General features: G+C 45.1%; 1 protein-coding gene across 1 annotated transcript in view; it reads left to right on the top strand.

Moving 5' to 3' along the window:
- Positions 1-5,748: 5,748 nt before the first annotated feature.
- Positions 5,749-14,583, top strand: part of LOC119450346 (protein disulfide-isomerase A6 homolog) — a 32,900-nt gene continuing 24,065 nt past the window's right edge. The window contains exons 1-3 of the mRNA XM_037713780.2: positions 5,749-5,906; positions 10,616-10,763; positions 12,779-12,836. Of these exons, the coding sequence (XP_037569708.1) occupies positions 5,897-5,906; positions 10,616-10,763; positions 12,779-12,836 (216 nt within the window). The 5' untranslated portion in view covers positions 5,749-5,896. The remainder of the gene's footprint in view (positions 5,907-10,615; positions 10,764-12,778; positions 12,837-14,583) is intronic.

The following is a 14,583-nucleotide window of genomic DNA, read 5'->3' as shown; positions in this document are numbered from 1 at the left end:
AAAAGAAAAAAAATGTTGCTGAAGGACTTGCGTGCCGTAGACACGTGTAAAGAAAGGGGGCCGTTGCAAGGAAAATATTACTGGCTGTAGCGTGCCAAAGGCACTAAATGACAGACCACAAGCAAAAATCACAGGCTGCCATGGATTCTGTCGCGAAATAAAAATAAAGCTTGCATTACCTATTTTGTTTCTCGACTATGTCGAAAAATATTGCCGTGGTTTCAATTCTGATATATCGCGATTACTTTGTTTATAAGACGAAGAGAAGCAACCAGACTTGAACAATCGGTTGTTGCGAAATACGTGGTTATTTCTGACTATTCAAAAAGGCCGAATAGTTCCTTTTCGAATACGAATACTACGGATAGTTAGCGTGAAATATTCGATTCGTATGCGGAACTTTAAATATTCGCCCACGCCTACAAAAAACTGAAACGATTATAAATGAAGCGAAGTGTACGCGTATTTCTTGTAAACAAGGTGGATATACTATACCATAGAGTAAATTAACTAGGTGCAAACACTAATTGTACCACTATGCATACATTGCTTAAAGCCAGTCTGTAAAATAAAAAAATAAAAGAATGTAAACGGACACCGAAGCAGAGCCTCATTGCAATTCGTCTTTCAGTGGGTCCACCATTAAGCGTGCAAGATCCCAGCCTGGAGTCGAGTTACGCATAAGATAATCGTATAGCGATAAATCAAAGCAACAATCGATCCCTCGAAAGCAGTTGCAAAAGTCAAGCAGGGGAACTTTCAGCTACTGCTTTTTACGGTGCTACCGAAGTTTGATCCGTTTCGATTGACTCTTCACGACATTTAAAGCCATAACTTAAACCGGAAGAGATTCTGGTTTGCTACCCTGCACTAGGGGAAGGGGAAATGAAAGACAGAATAGTGGAGAGATAAACTTCAGAGGACCAAGCTTATTATCCCATGCCGAATAGAAGCGCAGATTGAAACAGAAAGGAATGACCTCTGCGGCGTGCGTCCAGCTTTCAGGCGACGCATACGTTCGTTATGTGCATGGTTTGCAGCCACTACACCAGGATTACTGATGCTTCAGCGGTTTCTGATGTCAGGTGACCACTACCTGCGATTTTCGTGACGTGTAGAGAAGTTCTTGTAAACAATTCCTGCACCAAGAAGCCACGCTCCATTTATCGCGAGTTTTGAACAGGTCGAATTAAAAAAGGATATAAGGATGTAACGAGCGATATCTTGCGCATTCGAGGTATTCTAGCACCCTACTCTATAGTTTCGAGGTCAACAGCTATGTAATAGAACAAAATAAGCAAGAGTCGGAAATCCTGTGTCAGTATTCAGCTTGAAGCTACTCGCGCTCGTTGTCCACATTGTCCTACAGAAATTGAAGTAGTATGTTTCATCTAATGCCCAACTCCCCATGAATTCCGTGTTAATTTTCGTAAAAATGAGAAAAGGCGCGTATAGTTCCAAGAGAACGTGTATAAGATTTCGTAAAAGTGAGCAGTCGTAACGAACAGAAATTTATAAATACTTGCTGCATCATGATATTATTTATTATTGCGATAGCAATTATATGGACACTTCAACCGGATTTCTGCCGTCGGCGTCGCCGTCGCCGTGAGGTTCCGTATAGATAAAATCTTCACCGCGCGCCGTACGCCCGAGCGGAAGCGTGCGGGGACGCGCGCTATCACGGAGAGCGAACGCACTCTATCTCCCACGCGCAAGCAACGAAGCGGAAGCCAGCGCCGGAGCGAGTGGGGGGGGGGGGGGGGCACTTTTCCCCCGCCAACAACCGCGCTCGTCGCTCGACCACACCGTCTCTTATCTCTCCCACGCGCAAGCAAGGAAGCGGGAAGCCAGCGCCGGAGGCAGCGGGGGGGGGGGGGGGGGGGGGGGGCACTTCTACGCTGCCAACAACCGCGCTCGTCGCTCGCTCGCACCGTCGCTTATCTCCACACGGCTCTGACCTTTATGCGCCGTGCATTCGCCGCTCAGTTTCCGTTGAAGCGATAGACCGCACGTACCTTCGCCCGCTGCTGCGGCGTATATATGCGCTTGCTGCCAGCGTTTTGACAGTCGTTGTCTGCAGTCATTCAGTGTGATCTATTCATGTTTGTTTGTGCGCGCTCACACCACGCTTGTTCATTCAGTTAGTAATAGTCGGGCCACATTTTCCAACGCACGCTACACATGCAATGCTGCCCGGATCGGCAGTGCAGCGCTACAGGTGTGTCCCTTCGCACGCGCGCTGCCCACGGGAAGCGCTTCTCATCAACGCCACCGTTTCACACGCGCCTTCTCGTGGTCATCGAGTCTCTCTTTAAGTCGGTCTACTTACGCCGCAGCACACCTGCTTACTTAATCAGCTCATGTTTACAATTCATATTGCTACCAAAGCCGCTCACCTTACTTCGTATGACATTGCTGTGTTGCTATCGCATTCATTGCTTCGCCCCTAGGGCGAAAATGTGACATTTTTTTATGTGCGCAAGAATCGCGCAAACGCAAAGAATATATATATATATATATATATATATATATATACTGTTTTTAGTCGACACTTGTAAATTCAAGTGAGTTTTCTCACACTGTTTATTCTGTGCGTTTTATATATATATATATATATATATATATATATATATATATATATATATATATATATATATATATATATAGTGCAGACACCGAGCAGAACACAGCAGTCATCGTGTTACATTAATTTTAGCGTCGATGGGTGGAGATATCGGACTAATACAACTTTTAGAGCGATAGCTCTACTACTCCAGGTACAAACCCAGAAACGCTTGGTACCGTTAATCTGACCTTCAAGCTCAGTCAAGGTCAAACTGGGACCGGCGGCTGCTGCGTACGCCGCGTGGGCGCTCATATCTTGAAAGCTATCTGCGATGTGGTAGATGTGGTAGTTGCTGCCGGCGCGGAGCAGCGTCTGTGTCCTTTCCCAAAGCAAGCCAAACCGTACTATCGCTCGACAAACTTGGTTTAATTAACCGCGTTCAACCACGGCAAATTTTTTCTTGGCATTTCATAACGATACATCTTCTACGCTGGGTTTCTTCAGAACACTCGCACAAACTGGCTCACAAGCAAACACTATTCTACCTAAAACCTATATAAAGAGTCTACAATGACATAAAGTTGCGATATCGCCTGTTATTAGCTGAGCACAGCGACACAAAGTTCGCACTAGCTCCCTCTTACTTTATTGAGTTGTCGCCGTCTGCACTTACCTAGAAAACCTCCTCGAAACCCCAATCGAGCTGCAGAAGCAGCAGCAGACATTGACAGTACAGTGCAATTAAACTGCAACACGCGTATCGGAAAGCAAAACCAATACGCTTCTGTGCCCGAACTTGGCAGGTGCCGTGAGTACAAGCAGTATCTTCCACCTCGACGCCGGCAGTGCGCGCCGACTCAGCGCACAGTGTGCAGTTTAGCCGATCATGTGTACAGTTGGGTGAGTCCATGCGATCGCTGGGAAGAGCCATGCACATGGCTGTTCCCATAGTCAGCACTTTGAGTTATGGGAGAGTGGACTTAGCAGTACACTGCGCGCTGTGCCGTATATATATATAGGCGCGAGAAATATTGTCTGCTCTCGTGGAAATGGAACAAGCACAACCTTGTGCTCATGACCTGTGGGCGAACCGGTTCGGGTTCAGTTCCAAGATGGGTGAAAAATATATCGGTTCAGTTCCGGTTTGACGCCCTGCTTGTTTGTGTTAAATGTCAATTTTCCCGCGTCAAGAAGGCAAGAAGACTGGGCAAACAGCGAAGCTGGCGACCGCACCTAGCTTTATCTCGGTTCGGCCAAGTTTTTGCGAGGTTATGCTTCGAGACGCGGCCACGTTTTGCGCGAGATCACCCCGGAATCATCGACAGCCCAAGGAGCAACGAACACTCGGTCATTAAAGTATCGGGACGCTTCTTGACGCTCAAACGCTTTTGCTCGGTTTCGCGGGCTCGTAACTCCGAATCTTCTGCGAATCGCCGACGTTTCACCGTCGCTTCGGCTGCGCGATACACGGGATCGGACCGAAGTCGTCTCACTCGCTCTCGAGAAAGCCGCCGCGCTTCCTCTTTTTCTGGAGTGGCGCTCTTCTTCGGCTCGTCTTCGCGGCGATGTGCTCAGCGCGGAGAGGGCGGGTCTTTTCTGTCGCCGCGGTGGCGACGCGGAGGTATATATCCCATGGGTCGGCGCAGTGACTTCACGGCTTAGCTCCGCCTCTGCGCAGCCGCGGCAATCACTCCGCACGGCGCGGTGACGTCATGGCCCGGCAAAGCTAAGGCGAAGTGATGCGGTGCACGCGATGGCGTCACGGCTCACGTAGCTGTGACGAGGCTCGGCGCGGCCGGCGTAGCTTGGGCGAAGCGTTGCTAGGTGACGCACGGTGACGTCATCGCCAGGCGGGGGTTTTGCGGCGTACACTCGACGGACCATCCTCGAGCTTAAACACCTTCGCTAGTTCACAGGGGTATGTGCCATTGCCCTTGGGCCCTTTCTGCATTACCGCCAGGATCGGCCCACATTTTGTTCGCACTACAAGGCCTAACCAAGAGCTTAACCAGCTCCGCTGTTAAAAAATTACAGGGCCATATGTAAGTTTAACACATTTGATTGTTTGCATTTTTAAAGCTCAGCTCTTCGGCACCCATTCCTGGGTTGAGCGTCGGTGTCCCTCGGCGTAACCGCGCTCGTGCCACTACTCGCGCGTTCGTCGCCTTCTTACACAGCTGCGACCGATCTGTGAATACGCTGACGGCACTAACCCACTGCTGGTCAGTGCGGTAATTTCGGTCGTCTCAAGTTCTTTGCATAATATGCAATTTCCTTGCTTTAGCCAGAGGAATCCAACAGCAAATAAAATGCCTAATAATTATAAAACTATAATGACACCAAGGATGATGACGATGTTTATTTCTTCAGCGTTTTACTCAAAGTAATTTAAGAGTGAATGAATAAATATACATATCCAAGACAGTGATATAGTGTTTTTGGAATCGGGAGTGTTTTTGTTAATCAGGAGGGTGTTACAACACCCAAACCCCCTTCCCCCGTCGGTGCGCCACTGTATGTATACACTCACACACACACACACACACAGCGTGTGTGAGTGTGCGCGCGCTATACGTGTCGCCACCTTATGACTCCCCCCCCCCCCCCCCCCCCTTTATTCACTGCAGAGAGACTTTAAGCCCCTTGGCGCTATCTAGCTTCCTTCTCCATACCCCCCTTTCCATTTCTCGTTGTCGTTGTAGCGGCAGGCAAGATGGAAGCAAATAAAAAATATACAGTAAAATATTGCTTGGGCAGCAGGCTGACGCGTGACCTAGACTCCTTGCATCGGAGCACATAAGGGTCGCAGATTCCAGACGATCGACATCTTTGCTTTACAGACCATTTCCTGTTAAAACCGAATTCCCTCCCATAATATTCGGAATACTTATTTTCAGCCCTTATCGTTTTATACTGAGAATACAGAACCGGAGGTTTTTCACCTGATCAAAACGCGCGCCATTGTATTTCAATCGGCTTGGTTCTTGTTCTGTGCTGCCACCTGTTGATACTTGCGAGCGCATTCACAAAAAAAATTATTTCTTCTTAAAAAATAAAGCATAAATGACGGCATTTTTAAGTAAAATGACGTTATTTTTTATTTATAATTACGTTTTTTATAGTTCTATGCAATGTGTCTTGTCATTTGGCTTTGTCAGCGTGTAGGTTGCCGGCCAGCCAATCACCATCAGCCACGAGACTCTGTGCTGTTTTAAACACCGCCGCTCCAAATGCGTGGCTGTTCGTCATTTTCGCTCTTCCGTCAAGTCTAAGTCAATATATTTCTCCAAAACCTTGCCAAAAAGTAACTTATTTCTCAAGGTCACCATGGCAATAGGTAAGCATTTTTTTTCTAAGCTGATGGCGATCGTAGCTTGTTAAGAACAAAGCCGGAGCCGGGCAGTCGGATCTGCCATCGTTGTCTTACGATGTCGTGGCGTGGTCGTGATCCGTTCGTCGCATTTATGGTAAATCTGCTTTTGCCGAGCTTGCCACGATGTAAATAACGAACTTTCTCGTCCTCGTAAAGCCAATTTAACTTCGGGCCGCGGCTTTTGCATTGCGTGACTATCGTGTGTACTGCGTGTCACTGTGGGCATTGTGTGTCAGCCCGCTCAGGCTTTCGTGGTTTCACCGTTCATACATCACAAAGGGCGCTTTATCGAAGTAATTTGGTATTGTGCTGATTACGGATAAAACGTTACGCCCCTTTTTTAATTCCGTTGTCGGGCACGGGACAGGTGGTGTGCGCCCACTTAGTTCTCCATATAAGGGCTCTTTCGTTGTATGAACAAAGTAGCGCGGTTCGCATGTTATGCAAATCATCTTGATTCCTATTTCGGCTGGGAGTATTGCGTGAATGTAAACATTCGAGGCAGCGTAGGCCACGTTGTCCGGACTTCCATTGTTGGGATGGGTCAAGTGTCACGCCTAGTGCTACGTGTAGCTTTCCTACGTTCAGTCTCCGAAATGGTTAAGAAAAAAGTACAGACTGCCGCGCATTCCGTGTCCTGCCGTGTCCGTGTAAAATAGTCATGTTGGCGTCAGATATAACTGTAGCACAGAACTATCCCCCGCATTAGTGATAACTCGAGATAAGGGCAGGCCATGTAGGATTCCCGTTTCAAATCTGGAATTGAGCATGGTGTATTTGCGGGATTCTCAGTTTGGTCATTTGTATTCCTACTGTTTAAAAGCGCAGCCAGACAACGCGTCAGCAGCCACGTGCATATATTGTTGGCAGCTTCGTAAAGATGCCAGATACATGGGGATTGCCAGCTTGACAAGGGGGGAGGGGGGGTTATTAACACTTATGATGATGAAATGAAGGGTATTATGATAATTTTTATGAATACGGTCTATGCCAGTTTTATGGAGAACTTTAAATGTTGCAGATAAGCAAATCACGGGAACAGCTGTAGTTAGTCACCTTTTTTTTTTTTTTTCGGGATGCAGATTTATTGCAGCAATTTCATTGGTTGCAGCTAAAACATTATTAGGCTTTTAAGACCTGAAGTATAAACTTGTCCCAGAGTTGAAACTGAAGGCGTGCATCAATTAATGTCAGTCATAACTACGCTGTTAATGCAATGCCATGGTACTACTTGATGTTTGATGTGGGTTTGATGTCTGTATGTCATGAACGAAAACATGACGCCTTTTGTGGTTTTATACTAAGATCACTAGTCTTGGCACATACTGCCAGTATTGCCACTAAGCAAGAATGGGCTTGGTGTAGCTGCCATGTTTCTAATGCTCTTTTGGCTTCTTACAATAACCTTCTCTAAGCTAATTAGTCTTATTCAGGGTCAAGCTGCTACCATATGGCTGTTTTAAATATACTGCACACAAAACTGATTGATAATTGAAACAACTTGCCTGTGGTGAATGTTGCAGTCTGAATATCTAATCTAGCTGCACACATGTTCCTACATATCATGCGCCAACTTGTTGTAGTTTATTTATTTGGTGAAAACTATGATTAAGTTAACTTAGCTGTCTGTAAAACATTGCAGGCCTAGCATACAACATAATAGAACGTCAAAGAGGGAAAACGTAAAGCGGACACATGCTTTTCTGATGGCGCTGTGCCAAATTATGGTAACATCCATGTGTTGCCTTGATTTACAGTGGTTGCCCGCCGCGGTGGCTTAGTCAGCTAAGGCGTTGTGCTGCTGAGCATGAGATCACAGGATCGAATCCCAGTCGCTGCGGCCGCATTTCGATGAAGGCAAAATGCAAAAACGCCCGTGTGCTTGCATTGTAGTGCACGTTAAAGAGCCCCAGGTGGTCAAAATTAATCCAGAGCCCTCCACTACGGTGTGCCTCATAATCAGAACTGGTTTTGGCACGTAAAACCCCAGAAAGATTTACAGTGGTTGAATGAATGATTGCAGTACGAAATTTCACTCTACTACTATAATTAGTGTGAAACTTGTCATATAAATGATTGCAGGCATCCCCAGCAGCTTGCAATGGTTGCTTAAGGTGGCAGTGGAAATGTCTTCAAATTTCTTGGAATGCATGGTTCCATTCAATTGGAAAGACTTCCTCTGCTGAAGTAAGAAAGTTAAATTAGCTAGAACCTGTCACTCCAGGCCTCTTGGGTTCATCTACAAATTGAAGCCTGTGCCTTCACTGCAGCTGCTGTCGAAATTGTTCTCAAGTCTTTGCCATCCAGCTGGGGGATATATTGTGTATGTACATTGACGTGTCCTACTTGCATTGTGAAATGGATAGGTTGTCTTGCATGAATGATGGCAGCTTGTATGCTTGGGAGGGTTCATAAGCTGTAATGGGGGAATAGCTGAGTTGAGTAGCTATATTGGCTAATGTTCTGTTTTTAAAGTATTGAATAAGAAAGATGTAGGGGGAACAGTTAAATACAATATTGCCCTTTAGCCTGTTTTGTGTTTTAGGGACTCTCAACTGTGCATGTTGTAAATGAACAAAACATAGTTTGTGACCTGAGTTTGTGTGATCGAAATAGTGCCAAGTAATAAGTAGGGCAGAGAGGGAACAGTACTTGACCATATCCATGTTGACTAGCGGGCTGGTTACATATTTTTCGTAAACAGTGCTGTGAATAATGTGCATGTCAGCGGCAAAAATATGGTAAGCTGCACAAAAGAGGGAAGCTTCGTGGTGATCAAGATAATAGATCTGGAGGCAGCGAAAAATGGCCATGGTTAGTCTACCACATTATTGGGATGGAAAAAGAGTGTACTCCAGAAGCACAATCATGAACTGTTCTCTGTGCTACAATTCTGGGGCAGCAGATATAAATACCTTTCACTCTCAAAGGCGATTGCGGTTATAGCAACTCTAATACCCGTGCCACACGGGCACAGAAAATGGCATTCAGTAGTTAAGGCCTTCCTGACTGACTTTTTTTTTTTTTTTGCAGAGCTGCCACACGTCCAAATTAAAGTCCCTAGATATGTTTTTGCTTTCTTTAAGTAGCGACAAGCTTTGAAGTACTGCCGACAAATCTCATTGGGCGGCGCTCATTCCAGCAGCCATGTTCTTCCTAACGCTGTTCACCCGCATTCACTTGCACGCTGCTGCGAGCAGCGTAGATAGCAGCAGTCGTTGACGGTCGCATGCTATCTAGGAAGATAATGGTGGCCAACGGAGCAGATGTCGCTATTTAAAAGAGCAGAAAATCTACGGACTTCAGTCCAAATTTAATGACACCTGACCCGATGATGTCGATAACAGTGTAATCTGAAGTGAGCAAGTTTAGGGTAATAAAAAGATAAACATGCATTTTCAAGTATAATCTGCCTTCAAGGCTAGTGAAATGTAGATATAAGCCTACTATAGTGCCGCTAGCTTTAGTTTGTTGCTGTCTTTTACAACGTTGCAGCCGACCATAGCAACATAAGCCATTGCAAGTAAAATCCGAAGCCGCAAATCAAAATGGCGTTTGGCCCATCTGTGATGAATACTTGCGCCGATAAACTGAATCTAATCACTGTCGCCTTTGAACGACTGCTAACTTTTGCTGCGCGTTAACTTAGTTGGACGGCGTTGGCCGTGCGCGCAGGAGCCACGAAGGAAGAAGTTCACTCTTTGGGATCCGTTTCGAGACTGGTTTATTTGCAGTAGTCAGAGTGGGGAAAGGAAAGTGGAAAGAGAAGTAAAGAACACAGTAAAAGGGTGTGAGTCAGGCACGTGCAGTGCCGTGGAGAGGGTGCAGTGGCCACTGTCGGGTCGGTGACACGTGGCACGCTGGTATTCACAATTAACTTGCTCGGACGGTGTCGTTAGGGGTTCCCCTCGGCTCTCGCTTGCTTCTCGGTAGCCTCTTCGCGGTTGTCAACTTGTAATCGAAGGTCTTGTTAGGCGCCTCCGCTCTCGCTTCTCAGTAGCGTATTCACGGTTGTCATCGCAGGTCTTAACACCATCCATAGCCTCCTCGATAAACTCGATGGCCCGTCGAAGCCCGTTCCGACGCTGACCTCACGAAGTTCACCAAGTACAACTCCTCTTAGGAGCGTTGTAGTTGAAAGTTGCATATAAATTATTTTGTACATGGTAGAGAATGTTTCAAATACTTCAATTATACTGCACTGAGCAAGGTATGGCGTCGAGAGTACGCATTTCTCAGTCAAATGAGTTCTGGCGAATTCCTTCGGTGACGAATGTCATTAAGGCGAATGCCATTTGATTTGCACGTGGCACCACGCGAATGACATTAAATCTTGAGGCATTAGGAAGTTAATGGCATTTTCGGTGCCCGTGTGGCACAGGTATAAGCATTTCTGCTTAGAGGCCGGCTTAACTGCAATAAGCGACCAACCACCATGCTCGCGACCCCTATTTTTGAATAAGCATTCTTTAATAATTAACTCCACCTTTGTAGTCCGAACAGAAAGATTTTGGGTGTGAAAGGTTTCAACTGTGTTGTCAACTCGTAATTCGAACAGTTGATTGCCACTTTAAATCTCAATCAGATTCATTCCCGTGATGTTCATTAAACATTCTGTATCACTATTGACTGGATTGTGCATGTGTCTTCATGATGTTTTTTGTGTATTCTAGCGGTTCTTGCCGTATTGCCAGCCCTCTGCTCTGTGGCCCTGGGTATGTATGGGCCCCACACGGAGGTTGTGGATCTTTCCCCAGCAAACTTCAAGAACAGGGTCATTGACAGCGATGAAATCTGGATTGTGGAGTTCTACGCACCTTGGTGAGATATTACTCTGACATCCCAGCTGTTCTGACCAGCTGAATTAGAGGAGAGAGACTAAAAAGAAAAATGAGGTTGAGCTTTATTAGGAAAGTATGTGTCTGTATTGCCGAGAAAGCCACCCTTGCCACCAGAGATATGCATGGTAAGCCAGAAAAGATGTGAAAATGAAATACGTGTGGTGATGGACTGCCTTTTAGTTCCCACACCAGCTGGGTCAGACGTCGTACGTTTTCGCATTGTCTCCTCAGGCCTAGTTAATTTATCGGTTTCAAAAACTTCTACTTTGCCATAATGATCCAAACACGGAAAAAAGTACCAATGTGCCTTTGTGCAGGAAAAGGGTTTTTTCCTTGCAGGCATGAATAATCTTAGTTGTTGGCTCTTCATAAATGCTTTAATACACCTAGTGTAAATTCACAAAATAAATGGTAAAAAGTTAAGAGGGCTGTTTGGCTTATGCATAAAATCCCAAGAATTTGCATATCCGAGTTTATTCATTAAAAAAAATGGCAGTAGAGGCCCCAAATTGCCTCTTCAATCTTCCGTGTGCTCGGGCTGTGGCAGCGATAATGCCCTGTTTGACTTCTGAAGTTTTGACTTCTTTTCTGGGGGTGGGGGAAAAGTCTGCAAAAGCTACAAGCATTGAAGTTATTCCCAACATCTATGTAAACAAGTAGATTTGTAGTACAGAGTCTGTAGTGCAGTAAAGCTGGGTGATGAGACCTTTAATCCATTCTAGGAAGGGCTGTGTCTGGGTGGCCGACTGCTTCCAGGTTCTCTGAGGCAACAGGCTCCCTTTTCAGCCCTAAGGAATGAATTCTGGCTCTGACAGCACTAGCAGAGGATGGATGCTATTCACCTCATCATGGTCAATCTTTGCTGCACTTTTCGATATCATAGTGAGCTGGAGGGTGTAGCGTCACTTCTAGATTTTCACTTTCTTTCCTTCCCTTTGCTTGCTTCTTTTTGGCTTTTACGAGACAGTTTCTGCTATTAAAGGTGCCCTATTTATTGTCCCTGAAGTGTAAGCTGGCAATCTTGCACAGATGAGTGTGTTGGCCTTTTGTGGCTCTTAAAGTCTGTCATGAGAATCGTGTAGTGAATTTATTGCGACGTTGGCCAATTCAAGCCTCTGAGTAACAGCTGATGCTTGTCTGTGTGCCATAGGTGTGCCATCTGTTTATATTGCCCTGACATTTACTCATAATGAGCATAGTCTCCCAAAATAGTATAGAATGTGCTTATTTTGATCCCGTATGGAAAAATATAATGGGATGCCCTGTCTAGCATAACAACTAGTACAGCTGTTTATATGGCACAAAGACCACCAAAATTCAGTCTCGCTGGCTACAGTTTGTCTCACTTACTACAATTTGTAAGTTGCAATAATATGCTGTGACACAAGGCAAAATCTTAATGATAATTTGAAAATTGGTAAAATATGCATTTTGATTTAGTGTGTGTGTGTTGTGTGTGTGTGTGTAATGTTCGCCTCTTCGCACAATCTAGTTCAAGTATTACAAGTGTGTTGTAAATAATACAAGTGCAAAATTAATATGATGATGATGATGATCTGAAACAGGCAATTTAAGAATTCTATGTACTAGTCTAAAAAAACTTGGTGGGAGGGCAGTTAGACGATTGCCAGTCCTGCAGTTTTTCCAAGATTGCTTCAATAGTGTATATATATATATATATATATATATATATATATATACACACACAGTGACATTTCATTACAATTGACCTTCACGTTTCTCGGGCAGAATTGTTTTGTTCCTTTGTGTTCTAGGCTTAAGATATGTAGGAAACGAGTGGCATATACAATAGGGGGGGGGTTGATGGCACTCAATGTGCATCAGTTGTCTGCTCTGCTAAGTTTTGCAATAGTGACTGACCTCTAATAAATGTTGACGGAACTACTGGTAGTTTTGCAATAACTGTACATTAATCGCCTGCGTAAATAGAATTTAGCTTTAATTTACTACGTACTTCATCTCTTCCTATTCCAGGTGTGGCCACTGCCAGTCTTTTGCTTCTGAATATGCCAAGGCAGCCTCTGCACTTAAGGTATGTGCGATATGGGGATGTCCTCTGTTGGTTTTTGCTTTCTGGCTATTGAAGCGTTTGTTAATCATTCCAATGAACTGCCATCTTTGTTGTTCACTGGCCGCTTTGATCTGTTCCTATGTAAAGCTACACCGAATAATAGTGAAGTAATGCTGATAAAGTGACTGAGGAAGTTTTATCATGTCTGTTTTTAGAACATGTGTGTGTGTGACATCACGCCCTTTGATAGTGGGTCACAAATTTTCGTAACCTGGCATTCCAGCTGGGGAGGCAATGTTATGGTTTGCATACAGAGACTTGTAGTACAGTCTGTAGTGCAGTAAAGCTGGGTGATGATGCCTTTAATCCATTCAGAAAGGGCTGTGTCTGGGGTCCGACAGCTTCCAGGTTGAGGCAACAGGCTCCCTTTTCAGCCCTTAGGAATGAAATCTGGCTCTGCCAGACATTCTAGGAAGGGCTGTGTCTGCGGGGCCGACCGCTTCCATGTTCGGAGGCAACAGGCTCTCTTTTCAGCCCTAAGGAATGAATTCTGGCTCTGACAGCTCTAGCAGAGGATGGATGCTATTCACCTGCTGCAAAGGATCTCGGTTAAAAGCTCCAGTCGTTGCAGTGGAAAACAACATTGTGAAGTGTGGAATGCGTTTCCATCGTTGTGCTGCAGGAATGGAGCGATTATTTTCCTATAAATTATTAATCTCATTTTAAAACTACGGCCCAAATGTAATCGGCTAGGCTCAACAATTTCAGGACTTCCGTTCAGTTTTCCTGTATGTTCGGTGCACTTCGAAATTGGCTTTTGTTGCTAAAATTTTTAGTTTTTAGCTATAGCTTGTAAAATTATTCTTGGACATTCGACCTAAAATTCAAAGAATTCAAATAAGAAATGAGTAGCACTCTGTCCTGTTTTGTCTCTTCTGAAATTTTGCTCTACTTCCATTGTGTGTGAAAAACCAAATTCAGGTGCAGTGGCTCAAAACTGCAAATTTATGTACATGTCAGCTAACTTGAGCATTTGACTTTGGCAACCTTGGTGCCGTCCGTCATTTCAGTTTGTTCAGAGAGATTGAGCAAGCCTTATTCTCTTAGTTGGGGTTTTTTCCAGTTTTATATTTTGGCCGACAAAATTTAGCCATTTCTTTGCCGGTTTTTAGCCTCTCTAGTAATATAAGTTGCATAGTACTTCAGCAAGGCCACCATTAGATACCACTGATTAGTCCTTGTGAAGCGAGTGCCTGCTCACTTCCATGTTTCTTTAAAGTAATCTTCAATTAATCACTAGAAGAAACGTTATCTTCAAGCTTGATAGTGTTGAAGCAACAAGTACAGAGGATATCGTCACATGGGGGCCAAGCGGAAAGCAAGAAATGAAAGAAAGCGACTTTGAGCCAGCTAGGCGTAATTGGGGCAATGGGGGACTCCGATGAGGTCAACGCCAGGCTGAAGCTTGTCAATGCTTCCAAAAGGAAGATGGAAATGGAAGGAAAAGCAGTGGTTTTGCGAGTGGACTGATCTGCAACAGCGGTGCGCTTACAGTGCTGGTAAATGGTGCTGCTTGTCCAACATACCATGGCAGCAAACTCGCCATCCGCAAGCCAGCAAAGAAATGGAAGAGCCACTTGGCTTTCCTTTAACTGCACTGCGAGAACAGTGAGTTCCCTCTGTTAGGGCTTTCTTTTGCGCACATGTGCATTTTGCCGGGCGGATGTGCATCAGCACTAGCGAAGAGTGGAGCTATCAAAGCAGCAGC

The sequence above is a fragment of the Dermacentor silvarum genome, chromosome 4 (assembly GCF_013339745.2).
Source record: "Dermacentor silvarum isolate Dsil-2018 chromosome 4, BIME_Dsil_1.4, whole genome shotgun sequence".
Lineage (NCBI taxonomy): Eukaryota > Metazoa > Arthropoda > Arachnida > Ixodida > Ixodidae > Dermacentor > Dermacentor silvarum.
This window is presented reverse-complemented; position numbering and strand designations above follow the sequence as displayed.